The sequence below is a fragment of the Acinonyx jubatus genome, chromosome C2, assembly GCF_027475565.1.
Source record: "Acinonyx jubatus isolate Ajub_Pintada_27869175 chromosome C2, VMU_Ajub_asm_v1.0, whole genome shotgun sequence".
NCBI lineage: Eukaryota > Metazoa > Chordata > Mammalia > Carnivora > Felidae > Acinonyx > Acinonyx jubatus.
In genome coordinates, this window is record NC_069384.1 from 147,505,543 (window position 1) to 147,521,050 (window position 15,508).

The window sequence follows — 15,508 nt, forward strand, 5'->3', positions numbered from 1 at the left end:
TTTGTTTGTTTTTAAGGCTGGCAATTCTAAATGAAGTGGAAAACATACATAACAAAGATGAGATAGAGGGAAGTTTCTATACAAGTACGAAGTCTAACATAATTCCTCAAGTTGGGCCACGGTTTTGGCCTCGAGGATCCCGGTTGCCACACAGAAATGGAAATATAACTATTTATGAGATGTACGTTACTCAGAAAGTGGGACAGGTTGCAGGGGGTGGGTGGCGGGGACAGTTCTTTGAGGGGAGGAAACATTTTCTGTTCTTTGGGTCTGAAGAAACCATTCTAAATGAGTCTCCTTTAGAGGGAGGGACACTTTCTGATGGGGGTAGGAGTGGTGTTATCTACCTTTTATTAAACATTTTATGAGCTAGACAGTGTCTTTCAAAGAGAATTTTTTTTATTTAGATGAGGTCCATTGTACCTTTCTTTTTTCCTTTTGTAAACTATGCCTTTGCAGTCATACCCAAGGTCGAGAAGGCTTCTCCCAGCTTTGTCTTCGAAGTTTTATAGTTTTAAGTCTTGTATTTAGGTCTGTGAACCTTTTTTTTTTTTTTAAATGAAATGAGTTTCAGAGATTGCTGAGGACCTAGTTTTCTTTCATTGAGTGTGGATGCTCCCCAGTGATCCTGGGCCACCTTAGCACTAGAATTGACCTATGTTGTCAACCATTTGGAGTTAATTTTGGTACAAGGTAAAAGCTATGGATTGAAGTTTGTGTTTGGCATATTGTTTGACCGTATTGCCGTTGCACTTTTCTGAAAAATCAGTTGAGTGTATTTGTGCAGGTCTATTTCTGGGTCTCTGACTTTATGCCAATAGCACTGTTCTATTTAGCTTTATAATAAGTCTTGCAAGCTGGTGATGTTAGTCTTTGAGCTTTTGTTCTTTTTCAAATTTGTTTTGGCCATCCTGTGTCCTTTGCATTTCCATATGAAAGTGAGAATCAGCTTGTGAGTGTCTCCTCCCCCCCAAAAAAACCCCCACAAAAAATATCCCCAAACCCCAAAACTATTGAAATTTTGAATGGGATTGCATTGACTGTAGACGAATTTGGAGAGAATGTCCATTTTAACAACGGTGAGTCTTCTGACTCATGAGCAAGGCATATCCTTCCCTTTGTTTTGGTCCTTTTTAATTTCTCTCAGCAATATTTTGTATTTTCCCATATACGAGTCTTTCATCCTTTATCACATTTATCCTATTTCAATTTTTTAGGTGTTATTGTAGGTGGCGTCGTTTCATTCTAATTTTTGATTGTTGCTAACATAGAAAAATTTAGTTGATTTGTATGTTGCTCTTGAATCCTGTAACTGTGGTAAACTCATTAATGGGCTCAAGTGGTTTATTTGTAAATTCCATTGGATTTTCTACAGAGAGGATTATGCCTTCTGCCAGTCAGGAGTTGTGGTCACTTCACAATCTGGACGCCCCGTTTTGGGGCCTGACTGCTCTGGCCAGAACCTCCCATTCACTGTTGAATGGAAGTGGTGAGAGCAGACATCCTGTCGTTGTCCGATCTCAGGGTGAAGCATGCCTTTTATCAGGTTGAGGAAGTTTCCTTCTATCTTAGTTGGCTGAAGTTTTGTTAGAAATAGATGTTGAATATTGATAAATATTCTTTCCATTGGGATGATCGTATAGCTTTTCTTTTTTACGAATTAATATGATGTCGTGGGTTGACTGTATCCCTCAAAAAAGATAAGATCAGGTTCTAACTCCCAGTACCTCCAAGCGTGACCTTCTATGGAAATAAGACCATTGCGGTTGTAATTTTTAAAGATGAGGTCATACTGGCGTAGTTTGGGCTCCCTCATCAAATACGACTGCAGTCTTTATAGTAAGATGGCCACACGGAGCCGGGGGCACGTGGGAGAACACAGTGTGACGTGAGGGGCAGCAAGTGGGCATCTGCCACAAGCCAAGGAACACGTGGGGCCACCAGAAGCTGGTGGAGGCAAGAGAGGGTTCATCCCGGAGGCTTCTGGGGATCATGGCCCTGCCAACACATTGATTTTAGACTTCTAGCCTCTGAAACTGTGAGAGAATAAATCTTTGTTGTTTTAATCACCCACTTGGTAGTCCTTTATGATGACGGCCCTAGGAAATTAATCCCGATGATATATTACTTGATCGATTGTTTGGAACGTTAAACTGACCCTGCATTCCTAGGATACACCCTATTTAGTCAGGGTGCATTATCTTTATTGTTACTCCCTTAATATTTTGTGCAGTTTGACTTGCTATGGTCTTGTTCAGAATTTGTGCATCTGTGTTCATGAGGAAATTGTTTTGTATTTTACTTTTCACACTTTTTTTCCTTATTTTTGATTATAGTTGACATACAGTCTAAGTTTCAGGTGTACGACATTGTGATTCAACAACTAGAAACGTGAAATAGGACAATAACAGTGGTTAACATCTGTCACCCTACAAAGTACAGTGTTATCAACTGTATTCTGTATGCTGTGTTTTTCAGCCCTGTGACTTAGTTATTTTATAACTGGAAGTTTGTACCTCTTAATCCCCTCAACCTATTGCACCCATCCCCCTACCATCTCTCCCCTCTGACAACTACCAGTTGTCCGTTTTTAGGAGTCTGCTTCTTTTTTGTTGTTTTGTTGTTGTTCATTTTGTTTCTGAAATCATGATATTTGTCTTTCTCAGTATGACTCATTTCACGTAGCTTAATACCCTCTAGATCCATGCATGTTTTCTTCAATGGCAAGATTTTAATCCACTTTTATGACTAATGTACCATCGTGTATATGTCCCGCATCTTCTGTCTCCATTTATCCATTGATGGACACCCAGGTTGCTAAACTGTCTTGGCTATCGTAAATAATACTGCAATAAATATAGGGGCGCACATATCTTTTAAGATTAGTGTTTTTATTTTTGGTAAATACCAAAACAGTGATATTACTGGGTTGTATGTTATTTTTATTTTTAATTTTTTGAGGAATCTCAGCAATGTTTTCCTAGTGGCTGCGCTGATTTATATTCCCACCAGCAGTGCACAAGGGTTCCCTTTCCTCCGCATTCTCACCAAAACTTATTTCTTATCTTTGTAATACTGGCCATTCTGACTGGTGTGAGTGGTATCTCATTGTGGTATTGATTGGTATTTCCCTGATGATTAGTGATGCTGAGCATCTTTTCATGTGTCTGTTGGCCATCTATGGATTTTCTTTGGAAAAAAAAAATCTATTCAGGTCCTCTGCCCATGTTTTAATTGAATTGTTTGTGTTTTTACTGTTGAGTTTTAGAAGTTCTTCATATGGGGCACCTGGGTGGCTCAGTCGGTTGGGCGTCTGACTTCGGCTCAGGTCATGATCTTACAGTCCGTGAGTTCGAGCCCCGCATTGAGCTCTGTGCTGACAGCTCAGAGCCTGGAGCCTGTTTCAGATTCTGTGTCTCCCTCTCTCTCTGACCCTCCCCTGTTCATGCTCTGTCTCTCTCTGTCTCAAAAATAAACATTAAAAAAAATTTACAAGTTCTTCATATATTTTAGTTATTAATCCTTTGTCAAATATATCATTTGCATATAGCTTCCCCCGTTCAGTAACTTGCCTTTTTGTTGATGGTTTCTGTTACTGTGCAGAAGTTTTTAGTTTAATGTAGTCCTAATACTTTGTTGTTGTTTCCCTTGCCTGGAAGAGACACATTCAGAAAATACTGCTAAAGCCAATGTCTAAGAGTTTTCTTTCAGTTAAGAGTTTTAGGCTTTCAGGTCTCACATTTAGTTCTCCCATCCATTTTTTAAAAATTTTATTTATCTTTGAGAGAGAGACAGAGCGTGTGCAGGCGAGGGGGAGAGAGAGAGGGAGACACAGAATCCAGAGTCGGCTCCAGGCTCTGAGCCGTCAGCACAGAGCCTGATGCGGGGCTCGAACCCACAAACCATGAGATCATGACCTGAGCCAAAGTTGAACGCTTAACTGACTGAACCATTTTAAGTTCATTTTTGTGCATGGTATAAAAGAATAGTCCATGTTCATTTTTTTGTACGTAGCTGTCCAGTTTCCCCACACCATTTATTAGACTCTTTTCCCCCAATGTATACTTCTGCCCCCTCTGTTTTGGATTAATTGACTGTATAAGCATGGGTTTATTTCTGGGCCCTCTGTCCTGTTCCTTTCATCTATGTGTCTGTTTTCGTACTGGTACCACACTTTTTTGATTACTATCGTTACGACATCAGGGAGCAGGATGCCCCTGGCTTTGTTCTTCTTTCTCAATATTCCTTTGGCTCTTCGGGGTCTTTATAATTCCACACAAATTTTAGAGTCAGTCCGGTTCTGTGGAAAATACTGTGGGTATTTTGGTAGGGACTGCATTGAATGTGTAGATTGCTTTGTGTAGTGTGGAGCTTTCAACAATAATTCTTGTACCATTTTTTTTCCCCACCAGCAATGTGTGAGAGTTCCCGTTTCCCCACGTCCGCACCAACACTTGTTATTATCTGTGTTTTTAATTATAGCCGTCCTAGTGTGTGTGAAGTGGTATCTCATGGTGGTTTTGATGTGTATTTCCCTGATGACTAGTGGCGTTGAGCATCTTTTCCCGTGCTTATTGATGATCTCTATACCTTTATGAAGGAATGTCTATTTTCTTTACTCCTTTAAAAAGAATATTTTCGTCTTTCTCTGATTGGACTGTCAGAGTCTTTGTATATTTTGTATATACAAGTCCCTTGTCAGATCGTTAGATTTGGGGGGGCACTTTTCACTTTCTTGATGGTATTATTTGCAGCACAGCATTTTTTAATTTTGGTGAAATCCAATTTATGTCTTGCTTTTGTTGCCTGTGCCTTTGGCGTCAGACCTAGGAAGCATTGCCTACCCCAGGGTCACAGAGATTTACTCTTATATTTTCTCCTAAAAGTTGTATATGTTTAGATATTTGATCCACTCTGAGATAGTTTTCATATACGGTGTGAGGTAGGGGTCCAACTTCATTCCTTTGCATGTGGATATTTAGTTTCTTAGCATCTGTTGATAAGACTTTTTTCTCCATTGAATTAGCTCTCTGGCAGAAAACCAATTTACCATAAACATAAGGGTTTACTTCTGGGTTGTCAAAGCTTTTCCATTAATCTCTATGTATATTCTTATGCCACTTCCACATTAGATGAATTATTACAGCTTTTTAGCAAAATTTGAAACTGAGTAATGTGAACCCTCAGAATTTGTTCTTTTTAAAGATTTTTTTGACCATTCATGGTCCCTTGCATTTCCGTATGAATTGTAGGATTGGTTTATCAATTTCCGGCAAAAGAAAAAAAAAAGCCAGCTGCAGCTTTGCTTTCGATCTGTAGATCAATTAGGGATATATTACTTCTGAGCAATATTGACTCCTCTGACCCTACAACATGGAATGTCTTTCTATTTATGCAGACTTTCCTTAACTTTTTTCAACAATGTTTCATAGTTTTTGGTGCACAAATCATGTACTTCTTTTAACTTTAGTTCCAAAAAATTCTGTTCTTTTTGATGCTCTCATAAATGGAATTGTTTTCTTAATTGCCTTTTCAGATTCTACACACTAGCAGTGTGGATACAATGGATTTTTGGTTACTGATTTTATATTCTACAGCCTTACTGAATTTGTTTATTCCAATAGTTCTTTGCTGAATTCCTCAGGATTTTCTGTGTATCGTGTCACCTGCAAATAGAGTTTTACTTTCTAAATGATTTTTATTTCTTTTCCCTGCCCAATTCCCCTAGCGAGAACTTCCAATATAATGGTGAATAGAAATGGTGAGAACAGACATCTCTGTCTTGTTCATGATCTTAGAGGGAAGGAATTCCCTTTTTACTTAAGTATGGTGTTAGCTGTAGATTTTTCCTAGATATCCTATGTCATTTTAAGAAAGTTCCCTTTTATTCCTAATCTGTTGAGCGTTTTTATTATTAAATAGGGTTTGATTTTGTCAGATGTCTATTCTGTGATTGTTGAGAGGATCATGTAATTTTTGTCTTTTAACCTATTAGTGTTGCACATAACATTGACTTTCAAATGTTAAACTAGCTTGCATTCCTAGGATAAATTCTGCTAGGTCATGGTGTTTAATCGTTTTTTTGTTTTGTTTTGTTTTTTTTAAATTAAGCCCTCTACCCAATCTGGGGTATGAACTCATGACTCCAAGATCAGGAGTCACATGTTCTACCAACTGAGGTGGCCAGGCATCCCTGTAATCCTTTTAATACATTGCTGGATACAGTCTGCTAACATTTTGTGGAAGCTTTTTTCACCTCTATTCATGGGTTGTAGTTTGCTTTCTAGGAGAAGTATCTCTGTCTGGTTTTGGAATCCAGATAATACCAGCCACATAGAAGGAGTACGGAGGTGTCACTTTTTCCTTAGCGTTCTGGAAGTGTTGGTGTAGAACTGATATTACTTCTTTCTGGAATGTTTGGTAGATTGACCAGTAAAGCCATTTGGGCCCGGAGTTTTCTTTGTCAGAAGGTCCTTAACCATAAATTCATTTCATCTAATGGACAAATTGCTATCAAGATTATTTTGTCCTATGAGCTCTAGTTGCTTTGGATTTGTGTGATTTTTATTTATAATGTCCCCTCAACTTAAGGAATCTACTGGTATCCACTTCAGTTGCCCTCCCTGTGCTTAGGCCTGGAAACCTCTCAGGTCTCTAACCTGTGACAAGACTGGAGCTCCCCTCACTTGTTTTCCATCCTTTGGGCATCACTTTCCTGCTTTGCCTGATGTCTTGTGTCTTAAAAACCATTGTTTCATGTATCTGTCTTCTAGTTTGTTATTGTAGGCAGTCGGGTATATCCTTTCCCTGTTATTCTAGGAAAGATGAGAGGATTTGTATACCTTCAATCTTTGTGTGTGTGGGGGGGGGGCACCGAAAATACCCCACAAACATTATGAGATTTACAATTATCCAAGAAAGAAGCCATCTCGAAAATCTTGCTTATAAACAGTCTCAAGTTACTTGAACAATGAAGCAAAATTAGCTGGAAAATGAAGAAACGTTAAAGTGGATCGAAATAGAAGTCTGAACACCTGTGCCTATCTCACCAACTACGCACAATCTATAAAAAGAGAGAAAAGATTAAATATATCTTAAAATTTGGGGAGAAAAGAAAGAGATGCTGTTAATGGAAAAGAAATCTTGTGCAATTACTAGATGATAGAAAGCAGATGGGAATGAATTGAAATAGTTAAGAAACCTATTACCCACAACATACATAGGAGAAAACTAACCAGAAGGTAGGAACAGATGCAGAAGATCTATAAACTCAGAGTGAGGTGAAAAACTGATAGAGGCCCTAAGGCATTTCCCAGGCTAATTGAAGATTAACATTTAGAACAGGAAGACCAATCAGTCTCCCCACCTCATCCATTTTGCTCTGCTTTATTCCAGCATAATAAGTCAAGAACTGCACTATAAAGAGGATGAACTGTCTATCTGAGGTGATTTCTACTATGGGGTTAGGGCCTAGGAAGAAGCATTGTAGAATTTGAGGAAACCATAGAACACAGACAGGGGAAGCCAGTTGAAGAAACAGATATACACAAATGCAGAGGAAATCCATACCATCTGCCTATAATAATTTGCTCGATCTTTCATTCATCAAATAGAAAACCAAAGACTGCTAGACATTTGGGGAAGCGTAACAGCAAGGAGCAGAAAAAACAAGGTGGATAAACAGCACAGAAGGAACAAAGTTGATAGGAAGTGTTATGATGAATTCTGTCCCCCACAAAAATAATGTGTTGAAGTCCCAACTCTTGGTACCCGAGAATTTGCCTTATTTGGAAATAGTGTTGTTCCAGATATAATTAGCTAAGATAAGGTCATTCTCAAGTGGACTGGGCCCCTAATCCAATATGGCTGGTGTCCTTTTAAGAAGACAACTATGTGAAGACAGACACGCTGGGAGAGTGTCACATGATGACAAAGGCAGAGATTGGAATTATGTAGCTACAAGTGAAGGAATACCAGTGATCGCCAGAAGGTATGAAGAAGCAAGGGCACATTCTGCTAGAGGTTTCAGAGTGAGCATGGCCCTGACCTTTGCTTTCAGACCTCTAGCTTCCAGAACTGTGAGACAACAAATTTCCACTGTTTATGCCACCTGTTTGTGGTACTTTGTTATGGTCCCTTAGGAAACTACTACTGGGAATTGAAGTTCTCTTTTACTCCCATAAAATGAATGTTAAAGTAACCCACGAAAAGGTTTTTAAAAAGAAGCAAATCAAGAATAACAAGAAATAAGAAATATACAGAAGACAAATAATAAAATCACATATTACGCTTAAACCCTAATATCTTAATATTTACCTTAAATATAAATGGTCTAAGTGCACCAATTAAAAGACAAAGAGAGCTACAATGCATAACAAAACATAATCTGACAATATGTTGCCTATAAAAAACTCACTTCAAATATAATACAGGCAGGTTAAAAGTAAAAGTTTGAGAAGTATGTACCGTGTAAATATTAATTTAAAAAAAGCAGGACTGGCTGTCTTAATATCAGATAAAGTAGACTTCTGAGTAAGAAAAATTACTAGAAGGACGCCTGGGTGGCTCAACTGGTTAAGCATCTGACTTGATTTTGGTCCAGGCCATGATCTCATGGCTGTGGGATCAAGCCCCGCATCAGACTCCATGCTGAAGTGGAGCCTGCTTGGAATTCTCTCTCTTCCCTTCTCTCTCTCTACCTCTCCCCCATTTGAGCTCTCTCTCTCTTTCAAAACAAACAAACAAACAAACAAACAAACAGACAAACATTTTTAAAAAGAAAAATTACTAGAGACAGGGATATTGCATGATGACAAAAAGAGCAATCCCACTGAGGTGATAACCATTTTAAATGTGTATAAAATAGGACCTCAAAATACATGAAGCAGGAAAATAATAGAGCTTAAGATAATAAAAGAATACATAGACTCAAGACTGTAGTGGATTTCAAAACTCCAGTCTCCAGCAATTAATGGAGGAACTAGACAGGAAATCATCAAGAATACAGAAAAATGGAACAACACAATCAACCAACAGGATATGATTGGCACATATAGAACACCCTACCCAACAACAGCAGAATACATCGTTTTTACAAGTACCCATGGAACACTCACAGACCCTGGGCCATAAAATAAACCTAAACAAATGTAAAATAAATTAAGCTAATACAGAATGGGTTCTCTGGCCACAGTGTAATCAAACTAGAAGTCCATAATTAAAAGACCATAGGAAAATTTCCAACACTTGAAAAGAAAATACACTTTAAATAATTCATGGGTCTAAAAGGAGGTTGCAAGGGAAATTTTTTAAATGCATAGAACTGAATGAAAAAGAAAAGCTTTCAAAATATGTAGGATGCAGCTAAAGCCCCACTGAGAGGAAAATTTATAGTAACAAAAGCTTACATCAGAAAAGGAGAAAGATCTTAAGTCAACAATCTGAGTTTCTACCTCCAGAAACTAGGAAAAGAACAGCATAATGAACTGAAAGCAAGCAAAAAGGAAGAAATAGTAAGGATTAAACCAGAAAGTAGTGAAGTTAAAAACAGGAAAACAATACAAAAAAAATCAATGAAACAAAAACCTGACACTTAAGAAAAAATCAACAAAATTGAAAAATCTTTAGCAAACTGACAAAAATTTAAAAAAGACAAAATTACCTATATGAGGAATGAAACAGGAAATGTTAGTATAGATCCGCAGCCATTACAAGGATAGTAGCAGAATATTCTGAATAATTTTATGCTCATAAATTCAATAACTAGAAGAAATGGAAAGATTCTCTAAAATGTACTGAAACTTAACTAAGATAAACCCCTTAATAGTCCTATAATCACTAAAGAAATTGAATTTGTAATTTAAAACTTCCTAAAAAGCAATCTCCTGGCCTAGATTATTTCACTGGAGAGTTCTATCAAACATTTAAAGAATTTTTAATCCCAATTTTAAGAGGAGTTTTATGAAGATTATATTACCTTGACACTAAACTAAAAAAAAAAAAAAAAAAAACACCTACAAAAACAAAATGAAACCATAAAAACAAAAAATAACCCAAACTTATAATATCTCTTTTAATCTTAGGTATAACCATTTTCAACAAAATATTAGCAAACTGTATGTACCAATTTCTAAAAAGAATTAATACTGTGACCAAGGAAGTATTGCATTTACACAGGTTATTCCATGTTCAGAAGTCAGTGTATTCTACCATATATAAACAAGCTAAAGAAGAAATATCACATGATCGTATCAATTATTACAAAAAAAAAAAAGGTATTTGGCAAAATCCAGTACCCATGATCAAAGTTCTCATCAAACTAGAATTAGAGGGGGAACTTCCTCGACCTTCAGCTATCATCATACTTAATGGTGAAAGACGGAATCCTTTTTCCCTACAATTGATAACAAAGCAAGGGTGTCAGTCTGCTCCCCCCATTTTTATTCACCATAGTGCTGGAAGTTCTAGCCAGTGCACTAAGACAAGAAAAATAAATAAATAAAAGCATACTGTTGGGAAGGGAAGAGCTAAAACTATCCTATTTGCACATGACACAATGTAGAAAATTCAAAGGGATCTATAAAAACACTCTTAGAATTAATAAGTGAGTTCAGCAAGGTTGTAGAATCCAAGATCAACAAACAAAATTCAGTTGTATTTCTATACTGGCAATGAACATGTGGAAATAATTAAAATCACTATTTATAGTTTGCAAAAAAAAATTAAATGCTGACATATAAATATGACAAAACATGTATGTCCTCAACATTACAAAATTGTTGTGAAAGAAATCAAAGAAGACATGCATAAATGGAGAGATACCACATATATCTGCATTGGAAGACTCAACAGACTAAAAATGTCAATTCTCCCTCATTTTTTGGAGCATTTTAAGGCAATTCCTACTAAAATTGCAATGAAGTTTTCAATAAATAGACAAGCCTATTCTAAAATTTATATAGAAAAACATGGGGTGCCTGGGTGGCCATTCATCCAGGTTGAGTGTCCAACTCTTGGTTTTGTCTCAGGTCATGATCTCATGGTTCATCAGTTCAAGCCCCACATCAGGCTCCACACTGACAGTGGGGAGGCTGCTCAGGGTTCTCTCTCTCTCTCTCTCTCCTTCTCTGCTCCTCCCCTGCTTTCTCTCTCTCTCTCTCTCTCTCTCTCTCTCTCTCTCTTTCTCAAAATTAAAAAAATAAGTAAAATGTATATAGAAAAACAATAGGCCATAGGATAGCAAAAATAATTTGAAAAAAAAAATTGGAGTTAGAGAAAACACTCTACCTGGTGTTGATGTATTATTTAGCTACAGTAACAAGACAGTGTGTTATTGGGGGAGAGATAGACACCTAGATCAATGGAACAGAATAAAGAACTCAGAGATAAGCTCACACAAATATGCCCATCTGACTTTTTAACAAAAGATGTAAAAACAATTCAATGGAGGAACAAATCTTTAAGAACGATGCTGGAGCAGTTGTACAGTTGGTGGCAACAATGAATGCATGAATGAATGAATGAATGGAAGAACCTCTACCTAAACCTCATAGTTTATACAAAAAATTAATTTTAATGTAGATTTCAAAACCTTCAGGAGAAAATCTTCAGGACTGAGGGCTAGGCAAAGAGTTTTTCAAGTAATTGACACAAAAAGCATAATCCCAATGAAATAAAACCACAAGTTGGAGGAATCAAAATTAAAATTTTCTTTCTGCAAATGAGTGAAGTGCATGAAAAGACAAGCTACAAACTGGGAAATTGGCTGAAATACGTATGAAATCTCTCTGTATTTTTTCTTACAGCTGCATATGAACCTACAAATATCTCAAAATAAAGGATTAATTCCCATGCAAAAGAATGAAGTTGAACCCCCGATAACACCATACACAAAATTCACTCAAAATGGATTAAAGACCTAAATGTAAAAGTTAAAACTATAATATTCTTACAAGAAAAAATAAATGTAAGAGCTACAACTATAAAAATTCTTAGATGCATTTCTCAGGACATTGGAATAAGTAATGGTTTCTTAGGTATGATACCAAAATCACAAAGAATAAAAAAATAGATGAATTTGGATTCATCAAAATTAAATAAAATATTTTGTGCTCTAAAGGATACTATCAAGAAGATGAAAAGACAACCCACAGAATAGGAAAAACATTGTTTAATCTAAAGGAGTTGTATTTAAAATATATATACTTAGTCTGTATCATAAAATGTCAGATCCCATGTCAAAGTTGGGAAAAGGATCTGAACAGATATTTCTCCAGAGAAGATGTACAAATGGCCAATAAGCACATGAAAAGATGCTCCACATCATTAGTCATTAAGGAAGCACAAGTGAAAACCGCAATGGGTTACCACTCTACACCTACTGGGAAGGCGGATATTAAAAATACAGATAATAGCAAGTGTTGGTGAGGACATAGAGAAACTGGAACCCTCCTGCATTGCTGGTGCTCATGGCAGCTTCAGAAAACAGTCTGGAAGTTCCCTGAAAGGTTTAAACATGGAGTTCTCCTATAGACCCCACAGTCACTTCTAGGTATTCACCCAAGAGAAATGAAAGCCCTGTGTCTGCGTAAAAACTTACACATAAATGTTCACAACACTATTCTTCATAACAGCCAGAAAGTGAAAACAACTCAAATGTCCATCCACTGATGAATGGATAAACAAAATGGGGTACATCCACGCAACAGGGTATTTTTATAAATAAAAAGAAATGCAATTCTGATACATGTTGCAGCAGGGATGAATCTTGAAAACATTACAGTAGGTGAGAGAAGCCAGTCACAAAGGATCACATTCTGTGCGATTTCATGTATCTGAAATGTTCAGAGGAGATAAATCGGGAGAGACAGAAAGCGGATTAGCACTGGGCAGGGGCAGTGGGGAGGAGGAGAGGAGGGCGGGGTGACTGCCACATGGTATGGGGTTTATTTTGGGGGTAACGGAAAAATTCTAAAGTTGACTATGGTGATGGTTGGACAATATACTAAAAATCCCTGAATTGTACATGTTAAATGAACTACACGGCCCAGGAATTATAGCTCAAGCTCTCACAAATAAAATAAAACTTTAAAAATGAAAAGGTTATACTTCTTTGGAATATGATTGTTATTTCATATTATGCCTTTCAATGCATAACAGAAACAGTGCTTTCTGTCCCACCTGTTCAGTCAATAATTCAGACACGGACAAATTCAGAATGTTCCTAAATATCTTCTAGGAAGTAGGTTTTTCCTAAACAAGTTGGTAACAAACAAGAATGTGTGGGCAGTGCTTCTGAAAACCCAGGCTGTCTCCATTTCTGCAGACACACAACGCTGTATGTATATATTCACATATTAGGAATGCATTTAAATTTTTGTTGGTCCTCTGCTTGTTACTGGCGGTCTTTATTACGGTTTAAAGAGAGGACCGTGAGACTTTCTTCTGATTTGGTGCTATTAGCCTTGAGTTACTGTATGCATTTTGAAAAAGATACTAAAAAAAAACAAAAAAAAAAAAACATTCAATTAGTCAATCTGTACACTCACTCAGACTGATGTTCTCCCAATGAAGCCAAATTTTCCTGTGTTTCTTGAGGAATACCAACTGACTTTGATTAACTGACAGAGTCCTGTTGGTTAATTTGCAGCTTCCAAGCGAGGATCCTGAAATTTTTGAAGTTTCATCCAAGTGTCTGTCTATGCTGGTTCAGCTGTATGGAGGGGAAAACCCAGACAGCCTGTGTCCTGAAAATGCAGAGAACTTTGCTGATGTACTGACGTCTAAGGAGGACCCAAAAGAGCGGAAGCTTCTGTTGAAGATTCTCCGAAGAATGGTGAGTCCACACAGAAACTGGGCCGGGGTTGATGGCTGCAGTGGCATCTGATGGAAGACAGTGGTCATTTTCCTGGACCTGATGTCAGTAAAAGAATTCCCACTTACCTTTCTCTGCGGTCACCTCTTGTCAACGTTGATCATATTCTGCCTGTCTATCTTGCATACATATATATATTGTTTTCTGAACTATTGATAAGAATGAGTTAGAGACGTTGTGCCTTCTCCCCCCTTAAGGCATTAAATACACATTTTCTAACAAAATGAATGTTCTTTTAACCACGGTACTCAAAATCAAGAAATTTAACATTGATACAATTCTTTTACTGTTGTACTATCCATATTCCAATTCTTGTCAGTTGCCCCAATAATGCCTTTTATATAGGTTTTTTTTTTTTCCTGACGTAAGATCCAGTCCAGAATCACATATGTCGGTAGACATTTGTCTTTAATCTGGAATAGACCCACAGCCTTTCTTTATGTTCCATGACATTTTTTTAAGTTTATTTTTTTATTTTGAGAGAGAGAGAGAGAAAGTGCAAGATGGGGAGAGGCAGAGATAAAGGGAGAGAGAGAGAATCCAAAGCAGGCTCTGCACTGTCAGTGTGGAGCCTGATGTGGGACTTGAACCCATGAACCATGAGATCATGACCTGAGCCAAAATCACAAGCTGGATGCTTAACCAACGGAGCCACCCGGGGGCCCCTGTGTGACATTTTTGAAGAGTATAGGCTGGGTATTTTGTAGACTCTTATCCAGTTTGGGTCTGTGTGATGTTTTCTGATGATTAGATTCAGGAAAACCCCAGAAGGGTTATCATGCCTTTCTCATTTCCCCCCATCACAAGGCTCATGATCTCTATTTGCCCCTTCACTGGTGATGCAGATTTTGGTCACTGGGTTTAGTCAGTGGTAGCCATTATTTTTAATGTAAAGGTTTAAGATGGGGATTTTCTAACATCCAGCATTTCTAACTCCTGGTATTCTACCTTAAGGAAAAATTTCCCTTTTGCCCCATTTGTTTTGTTTTCTATTTTACAAATGTATATAGCTGATGTTTATTTGAAAATACTTTTGACAACTGACTCCTTTTCTTTTTACGGTAAATATTCTGCTGGTTGGGAAAGCCATTATATATAGTAGCTATTGTTGAAATTAAGGATGGAGTGGAGGCCTTCTTCATCTGTGTCATGTTCTGGCTTGTCAATCTGTGTTCACCTCTAGACCCACTTATCTTGAGGGGTCCATTGGGAGCGAAGTCTGTGGATGCTACAGAGACTTAGGTTCAAGACAACTTCTGTGCCAATTCGATAGCTAGCTGTAGTGAATGACCCAGCCGAATCTGCAGGGCAGGTTATGGGTGACAGATTAGAAGGGAGATAGACATTTACCCTAAGATTATTTCTTTACCGTTTCTGACACGGCCAGTTAGATTCCGTCTGTGGAAGAAAAGTGGAATCTGAGTGACTTTGACCATGTATGTGAAAACAGAAGTCATTTCTGGTGCTATTCTTGCTTTTTCTTTTTTAATTGTGGTAAATATATGTAATACATATGTATCTATAAAACATAAAATTCACCATCTCAACCAGTTCAGTTGCACCGTTCAGTGGTGTAATGTGCATCCCAGTTTCTGTCTCTGTCTATTCCAGGTCCCTTATATGATACAAGCAAAA

At 37.5% G+C, this 15,508-nt stretch overlaps 1 protein-coding gene across 12 annotated transcripts in view; it reads left to right on the forward strand.

The window, feature by feature from the left end:
* ULK4 (unc-51 like kinase 4) overlaps positions 1–15,508 on the forward strand; it is a 571,462-nt gene that overhangs the window by 438,398 nt on the left and 117,556 nt on the right. For 11 of the 12 annotated variants that reach the window (XM_053221605.1, XM_053221609.1, XM_053221608.1 and 8 more), the window contains one exon: positions 13,649–13,834. The exons of the other annotated variant lie outside the window; for it this stretch is intronic. In XM_053221605.1, the coding sequence (XP_053077580.1) occupies positions 13,649–13,834 (186 nt within the window). The remainder of the gene's footprint in view (positions 1–13,648; positions 13,835–15,508) is intronic. 12 annotated transcript variants of the gene reach the window in all.